This window comes from Trichosurus vulpecula, chromosome 2, assembly GCF_011100635.1.
Source record: "Trichosurus vulpecula isolate mTriVul1 chromosome 2, mTriVul1.pri, whole genome shotgun sequence".
Taxonomy (NCBI): Eukaryota; Metazoa; Chordata; class Mammalia; order Diprotodontia; family Phalangeridae; genus Trichosurus; species Trichosurus vulpecula.
In genome coordinates, this window is record NC_050574.1 from 375,461,641 (window position 1) to 375,478,576 (window position 16,936).

Genomic DNA, 16,936 nt, shown 5'->3' on the forward strand with positions numbered 1-16,936 from the left:
ACCAGGACAGCACAACCTGCAGCTCGTGGGCTGTAAGCAAAGGATTTTGGGCGGCTGCGAAAAATGTCAAGGAAAATTTCCTCTATGTAGAGGAAATTGTCCTCTACATTTTTTGCAGGCCACCTGAAATCCTTTGGCAGGCTGCAGGTTGTGCAGGCCTGGTCTGGATGGAGACAGCCTTACCTTTGATAAGTTGGTGGTAGTGGTGCTGTCGTCCAGATTCAGATAGGATGGACGCACTAAATAAATACTCTATTGTTCAGCTTTCTTCCACTTATTCTCAAATTTTAAAGTGATGATCCTAACTTCAGAATCATTTTAACACTACATTTTTAAACAAACTTTTGCAACTAGAGTCTTTTGGAGATCTAACCATATAGTCTTCCTACTTAGTAAACTCCAGGGATTTTCTATTACCTCCTGGATCAAATGTAGATTGTGCTATTTGTCATTTAAAACCTTTCACAGCTTGAACCCTCACTCCCTTCTCATCTTATACTTTCCCCCCTGCTATGTACCCTCCAATCCAGCTACACTGGCTGTCATGCTGTTCTGTGTACATGATATGCCCGCTATGAATTCTGTTCCTTTTAACTGCCTGTCCTTCAAGTTTAGAACTCTCCCTCTTCCCCTCTTTCGCCTGTTTTCCTTGGCCTCCTTCATGACTCAGCTCAAATCCCAGCTTCTGCAGGAGGCCTTTCCCAGTCCCTTCCACTGCTAGTGCCTCTCCTCTGAAATTACCTTCCCTTTCTATGGTATATATTTTGTCTGTAAAGAGTTATTTTCATGTTGTCTCATCTATTAGAATGTGAAGCTGTGCCTGGCATAATGTGCTTAAGAGATGCTTTTTGACTGACTGGGAGACTTGTCTTCATGAAGTTTATGCTCACTTCCAATATTATTGTAAAGGATTTTATATTTTACCTTTCAGTCTCATTTCTCCAACTCCACTATACTCTCCTCTACCCTCAGGTACTCATCAAAACCAGCTCTCAGGAAAGGTGCCCTAGTATGAATTTAAGTCTACATGTTAGTTTCCCTAGGCTATTTTTGTTTTGTCATCCCTAAATGTGCATTAAAAAGAAAAAAAGCTTTGTCTCCCATTAAAGGAATTTCTGGCATCAGCAGTGAGATAAAATCATGAAAATCACTATGACAATCGTCGCCAAATGATTTCAATTCAGCAAATCCAATTCAATTCAAGAAATACTTATTAATTACTTAGGTGGGTAAGGCACTATCGATTTCTCCTACACTTCCAAATAATCATTGATCTGATCTAAGAAAATTAACTATGCTTTGAATTTGTAAGCAGAATGCCATTGATATAACCACTTTAACAGTGGACTTGGTGAACAAAGGCTCAAACTCTCTAAGGAAAAGGTGGAATGGTGAGGACTTACCCTATCTTTCTGATCTCCAAGTAAATTCAGTAATTTTGGGACTGAAGCAACATAGTAGGATATCCACACAGCCTTCTTGTAAGGACTAGACTCAGCATGTATAAAGAAATTCACTTTAACATAACAATAAATTCATTTCTAGAAAGTTACATGTAAATAGAATTTTTCTAAGTCAAACAGTATTTTGGACACTTACCATTCAAAAGAATCCTATGGTGAAACCTATTCTAAAGTGAAGAATTTTGAATGAAGATCTAAAATAGGTTATGCCTATACTCTGATCATTACCTGGAATTTCCTTTTCCATGAGGGGTGGGAGGGAGATGTTGATCTGGCACAAAGAGTCTGAGAAGTGGCTTATCCACTGACCCAAACCTCTTTGCAGCCAATGTGTACTGTGAGTGAGATCATTGTGCTACATAATGAGAATTCCTATAGCAACTGACTGGTCTTCACAGACAATGCTGGATTATCCAGTAGATTTACTAGGCACATGCCTCGGGCCTCAAGATTAGCAAATTCAAAGCAGTTAGCCTGGCTCTCTTTCTTGTGCCCTTGTTCCAGGCTGGAAGAAGGGATTGAATGACCAGGGTTCAGAGCAGAATTTGTTGGCTAGAGCTAGGAACAGGCGGAAGGGAAGCACAGCCAGGAATGTTTAATTTCCTTGTTCCCTATGACATATTTTTGCAAACTTAAGATTTTTAACATATAAATGAAAATACTTCATATGACAGAAATAATACCAAAAAACATTTTAAATTGTATTTTTCCAAAAGTATAATTTTTCTTTGTTTGAAAACAGTCATTACAAAGAAAGCAGTGCAGTATTTAGGGGTCTCACAGTATCTCAAACCACTACTGTTCACAGAGTTATATGGAGCACAGATAAGTATGGATTTTGCCAGCGGCTTAGCTTATAGGCCTTAGAGGTTAGCTGCTCTAACTCCTTCACCTCATACATAAGGAATCTGAGTCCAGAGGGTGAAGTCTTCTGGAGATCCAAGGTCACACAATTAGTGAAAAGCAGGGCTGGAAATCAAAACTAGGGCCTCTCATTTTAAATCTGGTCCTTTTTTTAACTATGCTATGCTAGGTGAAGGGATCTCTCAGAAACTCCATTTAAGGAGGGTATTCAGGCCAACTTAATTTCTCAACAGGCTGCACTGCTCTGGACTCCTCCATGACGCCTCGGAAACCTCTCAATCTTGGAAGATCACTTTAGCACTGGAAGTTATACTTCAGAAGTACCCTCTCTGCCCCAAAGCCTTCTCTCTGATTGGAGGGGTCCTCCCAGAACCTCCATTTAAAGAGGGTGCCCAGGATAGGCACCTCCCCTCTTTTCAGCTTCATTCATTTGAATGTAAACTGCATGAAAGCAGAGACTGTCTTTCTTATTGCTTGTATTTGTATTCCCAGAGCTTAATATAGTGCCTAACATAGTAAAAGCTTAAATGTTTGTTGATTGCCTTGCCAAGGTAGGAGGAAATGGTCTTCCATGTCCAAATCCCTACTTCACACGTGTTCCCCAGTGCCAGGGGCCATCACCCTCTCTACTGCCATCTGCTCTCTTGTCATTTGAGTTTCTCCGCTTCGGACATATAGTCAACCGTGATTGGCACAAACTCCCCTGTGCCCTCTCCACAGCTCCCCCTTTTCATATCTTTGTACAGCATGTGCTCTGGGCCCACTTGGCTGCCACCATCCTGACCCTGTACAGTTCTAGCAAACTATTTAGTCACCAAGCAGTGTCCTTGCAGGCTGGTTATTGCTTCATGAAGAATACAGTCCAGTGAGGCTGCTCAGGGGGCAGGCCTCATGTGTTCCAACAGATCCTGAGGCCAAGAAGGAATTCCAGCTTTTATGTTATATTGACCTATTATATTATATCACTATTATAGTGATCTCCAAACTTTTTTGATTGTGTAAAAAATAATTTGAGCACGCACTCCCAATATATCTATTGACTTATTTACACGCTATTGTACTAATAATGTTTTAGGAAAATCACTTTGGCAGATGTACAGAGGATGGGCTGGAGAGAGGAGATACTTGGGATGGGAAAACCAGTTAGGAAGCTCTTGTGTGATGGTTCAGATAAGACATGATGAGAACTTGAAATAGGGTGGTTGTTGAATGAGTAGGGAGAAGGGGACAGAGAGTAGAGAGATTATGGATATAGAAATGACAAAATTTGTAAACTGATTGGGGTATGTGGAGTGATAGGGGAGTTGATGATTCCAAGATTTTGAACTTAGGTGACTGGAAAGACGGTGGTACTCTCATACTTTGCAAGGGAACGTTGCTTTGGAGGGAAAGATAATGTAATTTGGTCTTAGATGGAGATTGCCTGCCCATCCTGTTCAACTGTGTCTCACCCAAAATAAAAAGGGTAGTGGGTTCTTCCTCACTGGTCACTGCCTTCTGAGGGGAGATTGGCTCAGCTGGGGGTGATGGGGGTAAGAGTTTCCTTTGGTTCTGTTTTATAATATCCTGGTTTCTCATAAAGTCACTAGCTTCCACTTGCTCCAATCTAATTTTTAAAGTAGTATTTTCTTCAGTGGTCTTTTGGACCTCCTTTTCCATTTGGCTAATTCTGCCTTTCAAGGCATTCTTCTCCTCATTGCCTTTTGGAGCTCTTTTGCCATTTGAGTTAATCTGTTTTTTAAGGTGTTGTTTTCTTCAGTGTATTTTTCAGTATTTTTTTGGGTCTCCTTTAGCAAGTCATTGACTTGTTTTTCATGGTTTTCTCGCATCCTTCTCATTTCTCTTCCCAATTTTTCCTCTACTTCTCTAACTTGCTTTTCCAAATCTTTTTTGAGCTCTTCCATGGCCTGGGACCAGTTCCTGTTTTTCTTGGAGGTTTCTGTTGTAGGCTCTTTGACTTTATTAATTTCTTCTGTCTGTATGTTTTGGTCTTCTTTGTCAGCAAAGAAAGAATGCAGAGTCTGAGACTGAATCTCGGTGCGTTTTCGCTGCCTGGCCATAATCCCAGCCAACTAACTTGACCTTTGAGTTTTTCAGTGGGGTATGACTGCTTGTAGACTACAGAGTTCTATGTTCCACGTTTGGGGGGGAGGTGCCAGCTCTGCCGCACCAGCACTGCTCCTTCCCCAAGGACCCCCAACCCGAACTGGGCTCAGATCTTCGGCAGGCTGTGCACCCCTGCTCTGATCCGCCACTTAATTCCTCCCACCAGGTGGGCCTGGAGCCGGAAGCAGCAGCAGCTGTAGCTGCCCCACCTCCGCTGCCCCCGGGGCTGGAAGCTGAACCGCGAACTCCTTCCACTCCCGCAGCTTTTCCCACTAACCTTCTCCGCAGTCTTTGGTGTTTGTGGGTTGAGAAGTCTCGTAACTGCCGCAGCTCACTGAATCAGGGCGCTAGGGCCCCCTCCGCTCGGCTTCTGGTCTGGATGGTCCAAGTCGCTCAGGCTGGGCTTTACTCCACTCCGTTCCCAGCTCCCAGCTCCGTGCGGGATAGACCTCACCCAGAGACCATCCAGGCTGTCCTGGGCTGGAGCCCTGCTTCCCTCTGCTGTTCTGTGGGTTCTGCCGTTCTAGAATTGGTTCAGAGCCATTTTTTATAGGTTTTTGGAGGGGCTTGGTACAGAGCTCACACTATTCCCTGCTTGCCAGCCGCCATCTTGGCTCCACCCCGGGGTAAGAGTTTGAGTATGAATTTTACTAGTGGCACCTGCATAATGGTTAGGTCGTCATTGTCTAGAAAGGCTTATGCCTGAATCAAAAGTGAGGAGTTTGAGAGCTTGAGCAAAGAAAGGAGGGGGCATAGTGTGGGAGTGTTGGGGGATAAAGCTAGGCATGATTGTTTGGAGATGAGCCTCCTGCTAGGCTATTTGAGGGAAGGTGAGATGTTAGCCCTCTTCCCACTCTTGGATTGTTTGAGCCCCACCATGGCCCTTGGGGGTGGGACACAGCTCCCACTTTGGAAAACACTGCTTTATTGAATATAGCCCTCTATACTGACACTGGTGCCCCAATACCCCAAGAGCCTGGCTTTATCTTGAATGGATTCCTGTCTGCCATGCCCAGGGCTGGCTGATAAGGGCAGGATAAACCACTGAGATCGAATTACTGATTCTCTGTTCATTTTTTCTCCATCCATAATATGCCTAAGGCACAGATCTGACTATATTTTTCTCCCACCTTCATTGCCCTACTCCTTCCACCTTTATGGACATATTTTGCATAAGTCCAGATGAATTGGCTGTATATGGAACCTTTTTTTTTTCCTGTTCTTTAAAATCATCGATCTTTTTGGTTATATGTGCCTAGTACTGAAATTCCTGAGCTAAGGTTTTCCAGTTGTTTTTAAAGGAAACTACTTTCTTTAAGAAAATATGATCATGTGATGTGTTATTGATTTTTTTTATGCCCTTGGAGATTAAATGATCATAGGAAAGAGAAAAATAGGTGAAGGAATACTGCTACATGTAGTTTGTCAGTGAGAGAGACATTCTCTATGTAGTTGCTGGGACTTTCCCAGCAGGGGGCTTGAGAGAAACGAAAACAACTTAGTGATTCCAAAAGCAGGGGAAATATGGACCCAGATTACTCTAGGCCTCAGAGTCAGCAGTCTTAATCATGGGAAGATTTGTTTGTAAGTGAGATAGAACAGGCTTTCCATGATAACCTTCTCTGGCACTTCATGTTCATTTCCTTTGTTCTTCCTTCATAGCTTTAAAAAGAAAACTCTTCTCTTAAAGGGCTGTGGCTGAGGGTGCTGACTAAAGAGACTAACCCCGAAAGAAAGAACTGGGAATGAATGGCATCACCTACATGAGGTTTGTTATGGCAGAAATGAGTTCATGCGGTAGGTAATTGCTGTCAATCTGCTGTTGTCACAACATGGAAATTATGGGGATGAAAACCTCAGTTTTATTATCATACTTAGGTAGAGATTCGGGCCTCAGATAAAACCTGAGCAATTATGAGGATTCTGACAGGGCTTCTTATAGGCAAAATTAGGTCAGTGTGTCAGAGAAATGATTCATGGCCTGGGATTTGGGGTGAGAGGGACCCCAACAAGTTTTGGGGTAGCAGGGACCCCAACACACCATAGTTATATAATGAAAGTTTTACCTCCATCATGCTATTAGAAAGCAAGACACCTCCTAACAATATCCCTCCTAGGTCAGCCAGTGAATCAGTGAATAAACATTTATTTAGTGCATTGTACTAAGCCCTGGGGATGCAAAGGAAGGCAAAAGACAGTCCCTGCTCTCAGGGAGTTTACGGTCTAATGGGGGGTGGGAAAGCAGAGGGACACAACAAGCAAATAGCTATATACAAACAAGCTATTTACAAGATAAATGGAAATAATCAACAGGGAAGGAATTAAGGGGAATCAGGAAAGGCTTCCTGTAGAAGGAAGGTCTTTAGGTGGGACTTGAAGGAAACAAGAGGCTTTCTGGGAGGGAGTAGTCTGAATTATCCCAGAGGAAAGGAAGCCTGCCATTAGAGGGGAAACTGAAGTACTTTTTCAGGGTATATGGAGCCTTCTGAGGGGGTAGGGACCTTGTGGCCAAGATAGCGTTGCACTAGAGAGGGTCAGCTGAAACTGTAATAAAAAAACCAATTCATTCTTATCAGGAAAGTCATCCTGGAGACTAGATCCTAGAAACCTCTGAATTGCAGAGCTCTTCCCCTTCCCATGGTAGCATTGATTTGCCTTAGACACATCATCACAGAAGTGAGACACCTGACCTGGTCAGTTCAACTGGAGAGGGGGGCAAACCTCTTGCTCTGAGATTAGAGAGTCATTTTGCCAGTTGGGGATGGGATAAAGGCATTTGGGGCAAGTAGGTGCTGCAACTGGCACATGGAGATCATTTTATATGATTCTCTCTGCCCAACACAGCATGGTATCACCACCCCAATGTCCATACTGGCAATGAATCCACTCCCCAACCTTTGCTGTTCTCATGATAGCTCTAACCTGGTTGTTTAGCATATACTGTCTCTGATGGGTCCCAACATGCCCCACAAACAACTGTATGCCCTTGGAAGCAGTGAAATTCCTCTAAAGGGGAGAACCTTTGATTGTCTAGTCCTGTGCTCTCCAGTCCCCAGACCACTTGGCCAGACCCATGTTCACTGCCTAGCAATCAATATAGATGAAGATCCTCTCTTCCCCATCCCCAAAGGCTGTCTTACATACCAACACTGCAGCCTGGATCTTAGTGCGCCAGAAGGACCTCTAATCTTTAGAGCATTCCATTTTACTAGATGAGTGGCTGCTGGTGTCCATTTGCTCCCATAGTGAATGGAGCCATCAGCAAACTAGGCAAAATAGCATTCCTTAGGAAATAGATTTTTAAAGGTAGGGGCCCACTGCAGTAGTAGAGAAAGCAGGGTTCCAGGGCCTGGATTAGAGGCCTGTTTTTGGCATCATTGACCCCCATCCCACTCAGCCTGGGCCTACCTGGTTTACAACAGTGATGAGATCAAGAATAGCTATCATGTTGGGTGTGATGACTTTGTGCAGCTCCCTGTAGTCCTTTTTAAGCTTCCAGGTGCCATCTACCTTCCTTACAAGTAACATGATGTTGTTATAAAGAGAACAGGTATAATGTAGTGCTACAGCTTCATTCACTCTCATCAAAAGAGAAGGAGTTTCTCCTCTTTGGGAACACAATACTATATGGCATGAACTACATGGGATAGTTAGAGTGACTCTAAAGGTTTCTCTTTGGCCCTATCAAACGTAATATGCCTAAAGGTTGCAAAAAGGGCCCACTCAGATTCTGAGCCCTTAATGTAGTCCTTCCTCTGATGGCGCATCCTCTGTGGTCTCCCCTGAATGATCCAAATGGGGTAGAGCTTTAGACGGTGCCTTAGACTTGGGTGAGGCTAAATGACCCCTAATTCCCTAGTGCTGAACTTTTTCTGTATAATTTTAATTTAATTTAATTTAAATTTATTTATTTAGCATATTTGGTTTTCAGCATTGATTTTCACAACAGTTTGAATTACAAATTTTCTCCCCATTTCTACCCTCCCCCCCACTCCAAGATGGCATATATACTGGTTGCCCTGTTCCCCAGTCAGCCCTCCCCTCTATCACCCCCCTCCCCTCTCATCCCCTTTTCCCTTCCTTTCTTGTAGGGCAAGATAAATTTCTACGCCCCATTGCCTGTGTATCTTATTTTTTAGTTGCATGCAAAAACTTTTTTTTTTTGAACATCTAATTTTAAAACTTTGAGTTCCAAATTCTCTCCCCTCTTCCCTTCCTACCCACCCTCCCTAAGAAGTCGAGCAATTCAACCTAGGCCACACATGTATCATTATGTATAACCCTTCCACAATACTCATGTTGTGAAAGGCTAACTACATTTTGCTCCTTTTCAACCCATCCCGCTTTATTGAATTTTCTCCCTTGACCCTGTCCCCTTTCCAAAGTGTTTGTTTTGATTACCTCCACCCCCATCTGCTCTCCCCTCCATCATCCCCCCCCCTTTTATTTTTTTTTATCTTCCTCCCTCTTCTTTCCTGTGGGGTAAGATACCCAACTGAGTATGCATGGTATTCCCCCTCAGGCCAGATCTGATGAGAGCAAGGTTCACTCATTCCCCCCTCACCTGCCCTCTCCCCTCCTCCCACAGAACTGCTTCCTCTTGCCACCTTTACGTGAGATAATCCACCCCATTCTATCTCTCCCTATCTCCCTCTCTTAGTATGTTGCTCTCTCATCCCTTAATTTCATTTTATTTCTTTTAGATATCTTCCCTTCATCTTCAACTCACCCTGTGTCTGCTCTCTCTCTTTTACATATATAATATATATATATACATATACATAAACACACACATATATATACACATACATACACATACATACATATACACATAGATATATACATACATACACATTCACTTATATATATACATAAACATATATATATATACATACACATTCACTTATATATATATACATAAACATATATATATATATATATATATATATATATATATATATATATATATATATATGCATATTCCCTTCAACTACCCTAATACTGAGGTCTCATGAATCATACACATCATCTTTCCATGTAGGAATGTAAACAAAACAGTTCAACTTTAGTAAGTCCCTTGCAATTTCTGTTTCTTGATTACCTTTTCATGCTTCTCTTGATTCTTGTGTTTGAAAGTCAAATTTTCCATTCAGCTCTGGTCTTTTCAAGGAGAAAGCTTGAAAGTCCTCTATTTTATTGAAAATCCATATTTTGCCTTGGAACATGATACTCAGTTTTGCTGGGTAGGTGATTCTAGGTTTTAATCCTAGCTCCATTAACCTCCGGAATATCGCATTCCAAGCCCTTCGATCTCTTAATGTAGAAGCTGCCAGATCTTGGGTTATTCTGATTGGGTTTCCACAATACTCAAATTGTTTCTTTCTGGCTGCTTGCAGTATTTTCTCCTTGATCTGGGAGCTCTGGAATTTGGCAACAATATTCCTAGGAGATTTCTTTTTGGGATCTATTTGAGAAGGCGATCGATGGATTCTTTCAATTTCTATTTTGCCCTGTGGCTCTAGAATATCAGGGCAGTTCTCCTTGATAATTTCTTGAAAGATGATATCTAGGCTCTTTTTTTGATCATGGCTTTCAGGTAGTCCAATAATTTTTAAATTATCTCTCCTGGATCTATTTTCCAGGTCAGTGGTTTTTCCAATGAGATATTTCACATTGTCTTCCATTTTTTCATTCCTTTGGTTCTGTTTTATAATATCCTGATTCCTCATAAAGTCACTAGCTTCCACTTGCTCCAATCTAATTTTTAAAGTAGTATTTTCTTCAGTGGTCTTTTGGACCTCCTTTTCCATTTGACTAATTCTGCCTTTCAAGGCATTCTTCTCCTCATTGGCTTTTTGGAGCTCTTTTGCCATTTGAGTTAGACTGTTTTTTAAGGTGGTGTTTTCTTCAGTGTATTTTTCAGTATTTTTTTGGGTCTCCTTTAGCAAGTCATTGACTTGTTTTTCATGGTTTTCTCGCATCCTTCTCATTTCTCTTCCTAATTTTTCCTCTACTTCTCTAACTTGCTTTTCCAAATCCTTTTTGAGTTCTTCTATGGCCTGGGGCCAGTTCATGTTTTTCTTGGAGGTTTTTGTTGTAGGCTCTATGACTTTGTTGTCTTCTTTAGGCTGTATGTTTTGGTCTTCTTTGTCACCAAAGAAAGAATCCAAAGTCTAAGACTGAATCTGGGCGCGTTTTCGCTGCCTGGCCATATTCCCAACCAACTAACTTGACCCTTGAGTTTTTCAGTGGGGTATGACTGCTTGTAGACTAACGAGTTCTATGTTCCACGTTTGGGGGGGAGGTGCCAGCTCTGTCAGACCCGCACTGCTCCTTCCCCAAGAACCCCAACCCGAACTGGGCTTAGATCTTCGGCAGGCTGTGCACCCCTGCTCTGATCCGCCACTTAATTCCTCCCACCAGGTGGGCCTGGAGCTGGAAGTAACAACAGCTGTAGCTGCCCCACCTCCGCTGCCCCTGGGGCTGGAAGCCGAACCGCGAACTCCTTTTACTCCTGCAGCTTTTCCAGCTAACCTTCTCCGCAGTCTTTGGTGTTTGTGGGTCGAGGGGTCTGGTAATTGCCGCAGCTCACTTAATCAGGGTGCTAGGGCCCCCTCCGCCCGGCTTCTGGTCTGGATGGTCCACGCCGCTCAGGCTGGGCTCTGCTCCACTCCGTTCCCAGCTCCCAGCTCCCAGCTCTGTGTGGAATAGACCTCACCCAGAGACCATCCAGGCTGTCCTGGACTGGAGCCCTGCTTCCCTCTGCTGTTCTGTGGGTTCTGCCGTTCTAGAATTGGTTCAGAGCCATTTTTTATAGGTTTTTGGAGGGACTCGGTAACGGAGCTCACTCTAGTCCCTGCTTACCAGCCGCCATCTTGGATCCACCCCCATCATCCTGTAATTTTACTAGTACTCATGGACTAACCATCAGTGTCTTTCTTATCAGTCCTATGTTCTAAAAGCCACACTCAAAGCTCCTTCCAGGAGAGTGTGTCATTACTCTCTGCCCAGCTGGTAGAGAATAGAGCTCAGTGACTACCCCTTCACCATTCCCAGAATTCCTATTTGCACTCATAGCAGTATTTGCCCAAGCCACAGCTGTCCCAACCTCCTGCTCACATTTTACTAATTCGCCCATACCTGGATAATTGTATGGTGGGAGATCCTAAAGTCTGAAGTCATTCTGATAGGGCTCTTCTCCCAATTCAACCATGATGTGAGGCATGAGGCTCTCCTCTTATCCCATTTGCCAACTATCCCAAATGGTAAGTCTAATGAAAACACCTTGTTATTACTAATAGGTTTAATGTTGGGATGAAATGAGGAATTGGCAAGTCATTGAACAATTAAAAAAAAGAAGCAAAGATTTGAAACAAGATAACTTGTGCATGCGCAACAAAGATACAGCAGAACTAAGCTTCTCTGGGTATGACCCCACCCCTACCTCTTTATCTCCATAGGAAAATGTGTCTGGTTCACAGAGCAAGGTATGGAAAATCAGTTGGTCTTAAGAAATCCACCAAATTAAAGGAGTCCTGACTCCACATAGTGGGACTCATTATGCACTTTATGGGACTAAGAAACTGTGTTAAGGGAGGCAGGGGCCGCTTAAGTCCCAGGGACAACTTTGCTGTCTTTTAGGGACAATTAATTCCTATTTTGGGGAAATGGGAAAAACCTGGTCTTATCACACTATTAGAGAACACAATAAATGCTTATTGACTGACCACATGATCCTTGTATATAGTTCTCAGCATCATTTTTTTTTCACATCCAGAGCTTCGTGCAGAGAGGTGGTGACAAATCAAATGTGGAAAAAACAGCCAATATTATCAAAAGAATGAAAACAGCACATTGACTCATGTGTATGGGAATAACTTCCAGCTAAATTGATATGATTAATTTTTTAAAGACTGAAATGAATCTCACTTATGTGATTTCAGTTATAAAGCCCCAAAGTTTCATTATTTTAAAAAAGTAAACCAAGTCATTGGAGGTATATAAAAAACTAGTCAGGAATTGAGGAATACCAGAATTCAAGTTCTATTATGACATACTGGCTGTGTGACCAGGCAAACTCCTTGACTTCAGAGTTCCTCAGGCAACTCTCTAAGGCAATAAGTTGCTGGATCGTTGCCCATCTGCATTGTTAGGGGGAGTTTTCTACATTGGTAATTTCCTGGTAGTTTTCCTTACAGCACTAATGAAATCACAAAAAATAACCTCAGTTAAAAAAATCAGAACACAACTCTACAGAATCGGTTTGATTGACCCAGATATTACTTCTTTCAGGCTTGTGAGAGAAGCTCAAACAAATGTTCAGCATATGGTTCAGAAGATGTGTTGGAAGACATGTTTCTCTGATGAAAGCTGTGTCACTAGCCCAAGAAGATGGAGGGAAAGAAGGAAGGAAGGAAAGAAAGGAGTATAGGAAGGAAAGAAAGTAAGAAGGAAAGAGTGAAGGAAGAAAGGGAGGGAGGAATGAGGAAGTGAAGGAAGGAAGGAAAGAAGGAAGGAGTGAAGGAAGGAATGTGAAGAAAGGAGTGAAAGAAGGAAGGAAGGAGTGAAAGGAGAAAGGAAAGAAAGAAGGGAAGGAGGGAGAGAGGAAAGAAAGGAAGGACAGAGAGGAAGAAATAAGAAAGAAATAAGCATTTATTAAACATCTACAACATTAAACATACTACATGTGCTAAGCACTTTACAAATATTATTTATTTACAAATTATTTATATATTATTTATTTACAAATATTATCTTATTTGAAGGAAGAAAACCTGTTAGTGAAGAAGGGTAAGCCCGTGCCAGCCTCATCTGGGCATCTTGGGAATTGCTTTGATAAACACTCAGAAAGAGGCAGCTGTGGCTTACCGGTTAGGAAGCTGGCCTTAAGAGTCAGGGAGACCTAGGAACAAGAGCATCTCTGAGTCACTTAACCTCAGTGCTTTAAGGCAATTCATTTAAGACTAAAGTTGTAAATAAGGTGCCAGCTTGCTTTGGTAGAAAGGATCCCCTCATCTGTGAGTTCCCCTTCAATGAAATCACCAGTCCAGTCCCTATCCCTCAATTGCCAGAAGTACATCAAATTGCTATCCAGGGAGACGGGTTCTTCTTTTTATTTAACATCTTACTATAAATATTTACTTACTTTGTCTTTAACATTTGGATGTGTTCATGCAGATAAAACTGCTTGTTTTGACATTTTGGATAACTACCTTTTTCTCAGTGTAGGTGGATTTTAAGAATGTTAGGGGTAGAAGGAGTCACAAATATATCCTTATTTATAGATACTCTTCTTTTATAGATAAGAAAATGAGGCCTCTAGAAAGTGGCGACTAATTAGTGGCAGAATATTATTTCTTGAGCTAACCCTGATTTTAGACCAATTAAAGCAAGTATTTTAATTGCTGGATCACCTTTTTGGAAAGACATTGGAATGAATTCATAGGTTTTAGCCTAGATTTTGCATTAGTTCCCATAAGCCCATTATCCAGGGACAGTTCTTTTTTTTCTCAATAAAGAACTGTGCAAATGAGTAATTTCATATCTACTTAGAAATTTTTAAGACAAAAAGTTATCAGCTTACAAATCCACCAGATGCTTCAGTAGGTCATAGGGCCATAGTCTGGTAAGGAAAATATTTAATACTATACTTTAAGAAAAATACCTAACTAAAACTAAAGCTTTTTGGAAACTGAACTTGGATGAGTGAAACTTCCAAGTTTTTTTTAATTAGATATATCATTGAATTTCCAATATAAATACCTACACTAAATATATAAATGGAAGTTTTGTGGTCCTTGGTAGGTTATGGATTTCTTCTCTTTCCCCCCGGTTCTTCCTTTATCCCCATTTTCAAAGCATGTTCCCATTTTCCCCTCACATTCAAAAAATGGACAGTCATACATTTTGTGCTAAGAATGTTCCATAAATTAAAAGTTCTGAGACTCAGACATCTCCCAGAAAGTTATACAGCTAAGCAGCTGAGACCCACTGGAAAATCTCTACATAGTCATTCATACATAGTCATTCAGTCTATAACCACTGTGGGAAGCTGATGCCACTGAGGGAACACGATTGTCCTTGTAAGCAGTGGGAGGCTGGTATGGAGGTGCTGTTGCCATTCTGGACTGTGTCTGGTAATCTGAGTATGATTCATCTTCCTGGCATGACATACAGAGTAGAGTCCCGCCAATAAGGGACAATGATGATGAAATGAAGCCCAGGTACAGGGCTTGCCCAAGCTCATATTTCATGCTACTTGGTAGCAACGGGTTGTAGAAATTTTCTACCACATCATTGGTTGTCCAGGAGACAGCCACCATGCATAGTAGACCTGCCAAGATAAAGAGGACTCCTCCAGAGACAGCAAAGGTGTTCTTGACAGGGGTGCCTTTAGCACACTTGGTACACTTCATGCCAATAACAGCACAAGTGGAGGCAATGACAGAGAGTAGGCAGGAGATGACCATCAAGGCACGAGATGCCTGCAGGTCACGGGGCAAGGCCAACAGAGACCGGTAGATCTGGCACTGATAGATGCCAGTGCTGTGCCAAACACACTCCATCCAAAGTCCCTTTAGGTACGACACAGCTGTCAAAATGTTGGTGCCTACGTGAGCTGTTCTTCTCCAGTGAGGCAAGATGGTGGTTATCAAGGTACCAATCATCCCCAAGAAGCTGAGTAAGAAACCCAGGAGCTGGACTGCTGTGCTGGCCATGTTTGCTGGTACTTACGGTGACTTGGAGCCAGTTGTTTACCTGTGGTCACCTGCAGCTGTCACTTCTAAGCTCTCTTGGGAATACAGCTTCTTCTGGCAAACTGGAGCTGTTTCTATTCTGGTACTTCAGGAATCCTAATAAAAATGCAGTAAGGGTATGCGGGGGGTGGGGAATAGGAGAAGGAAGGGAAATAGGTTAAATATTATCTTGTTGCTACTATTTCCATAATGGGGATTTCCATAGGCAGTTAATCCTGGCAATTAACAAAGCAATCTTTCGCAGAGTGCTAGGAGATTGTCTGTCCTTACCTTCTCACCTGAAAGACTAGAGGAAGAAGAGGGTGATATTCTGTTTGATGTATTTGGATGCACAGTGGATTGGACACCTCAGTTCATCTTGGCTCAGCCATTAACTAGTTGTGTGACCTTGGGTCATTTCACTCCTCTGTGTTAGAATGGGCATCCTGATGGCATAGGGTGGCCTGGAATTAGGTAGTAGCAGAATAGAAATGAAAGCCCTGTATGTCATGAAAAGTTACATTGGTATTCAAAATCACCTGGGAATTTTGTAAGACAAAAGTATCCTTTCCTTTTTGCAAAGGAAAGAAAGCGTGGTAGCTGAATGGGCTGCTTTCTAGGGCCCAGAAATCATCTTCCCTGGATAAGCACACTTCCATGGCACAGAGATTTATTGTGCTCGGCCAGCAAAGCCCAGTACTCACTTCGACAGGAATAATAAACAATTTTATCAAAAAAATGGCAACAATGAGCATTGGCAACAATAAAAAACTTTGGGGATGCAGTCTAAAAAGTCCTTATGGGGGAAAATTTCCATCTCTAAACATTTTCAGCATCAAAAGAGAGAAAGAACAGGTCAGTGATTTGGGCATGAAACTAGAAAAACAACAAATAAAAAGGGCTACATACAAAAAATATAAATTCTGAAAGTGAAAGAAGAAATAAGAACAAGAAATAGAGAATTTAAATAACCCAGACTCCGAGAAAGAAATTGAACAAATTATAAATAAATTCCCTAAGGCAAAAAAAAAAACTCAACAGATTTGTAACTGAAGTATAAACATTCAAGAAATAATTTTGACATTACAAAGTATTTTAATTGTTTGTAAAAAAAATAGGGAAAGAAAGGATTCTAGTAAACTCCTTCTATTATGAAAACTATGGTATTGACAATCTAACTAGGGAGAGATAAAGCAGAGAAAGAAAACTATGGACCAATATCTTTAATGAGCATTGATGCAAAACATTGAATAAAATGTTAAGAGAGGCTACAAAAAGCTTTTATGTTAAAATATTACATATTATAACTAGGTCAGACAAATCAGGACTGATTTAATTAGGAAAATCATAAACATAATGACTATATTGATAGGGAAAAATAATAAAAACACATTTATATTAACATATAGATTTTTTGGATAAAATTTAACCTCTATATTCAAACCACTAAAAAACATAGGAATAAACGACCTCTAATAAGACAAATAGAATTGATCTAGAATCAAATGTTAGCATGGAAAATGCTATAGGCCTTTCCAAAAAGATCAGGAATAAAGCAAGAATGCTCATTGTAGGGTAGCTAGGTGGTGCAGTGAGTAGAGCACCAGCCCTGGAGTCAGGAGGACCTGAGTTCAATTCTGAACACTTGACACACTTACTAGCTGTGTGACTTTGGGCAAGTCGCCTAACCCCAATTTTCTTGCCTTCTCCCCTCAAAATAAGAAAAAAAAAGAATGTTCATTGTGACCACTTTTTTAAAATGTAGTT

At 41.6% G+C, this 16,936-nt stretch overlaps 1 protein-coding gene across 1 annotated transcript; it reads right to left on the minus strand.

Moving 5' to 3' along the window:
- Positions 1–14,446: 14,446 nt before the first annotated feature.
- On the minus strand, positions 14,447–15,151 carry CLDN14 (claudin 14). Its single transcript, XM_036747787.1, has one exon. It carries the CDS (start codon positions 15,149–15,151, stop codon positions 14,447–14,449), a length of 705 nt encoding a protein of 234 aa, XP_036603682.1.
- Positions 15,152–16,936: the final 1,785 nt, after the last annotated feature.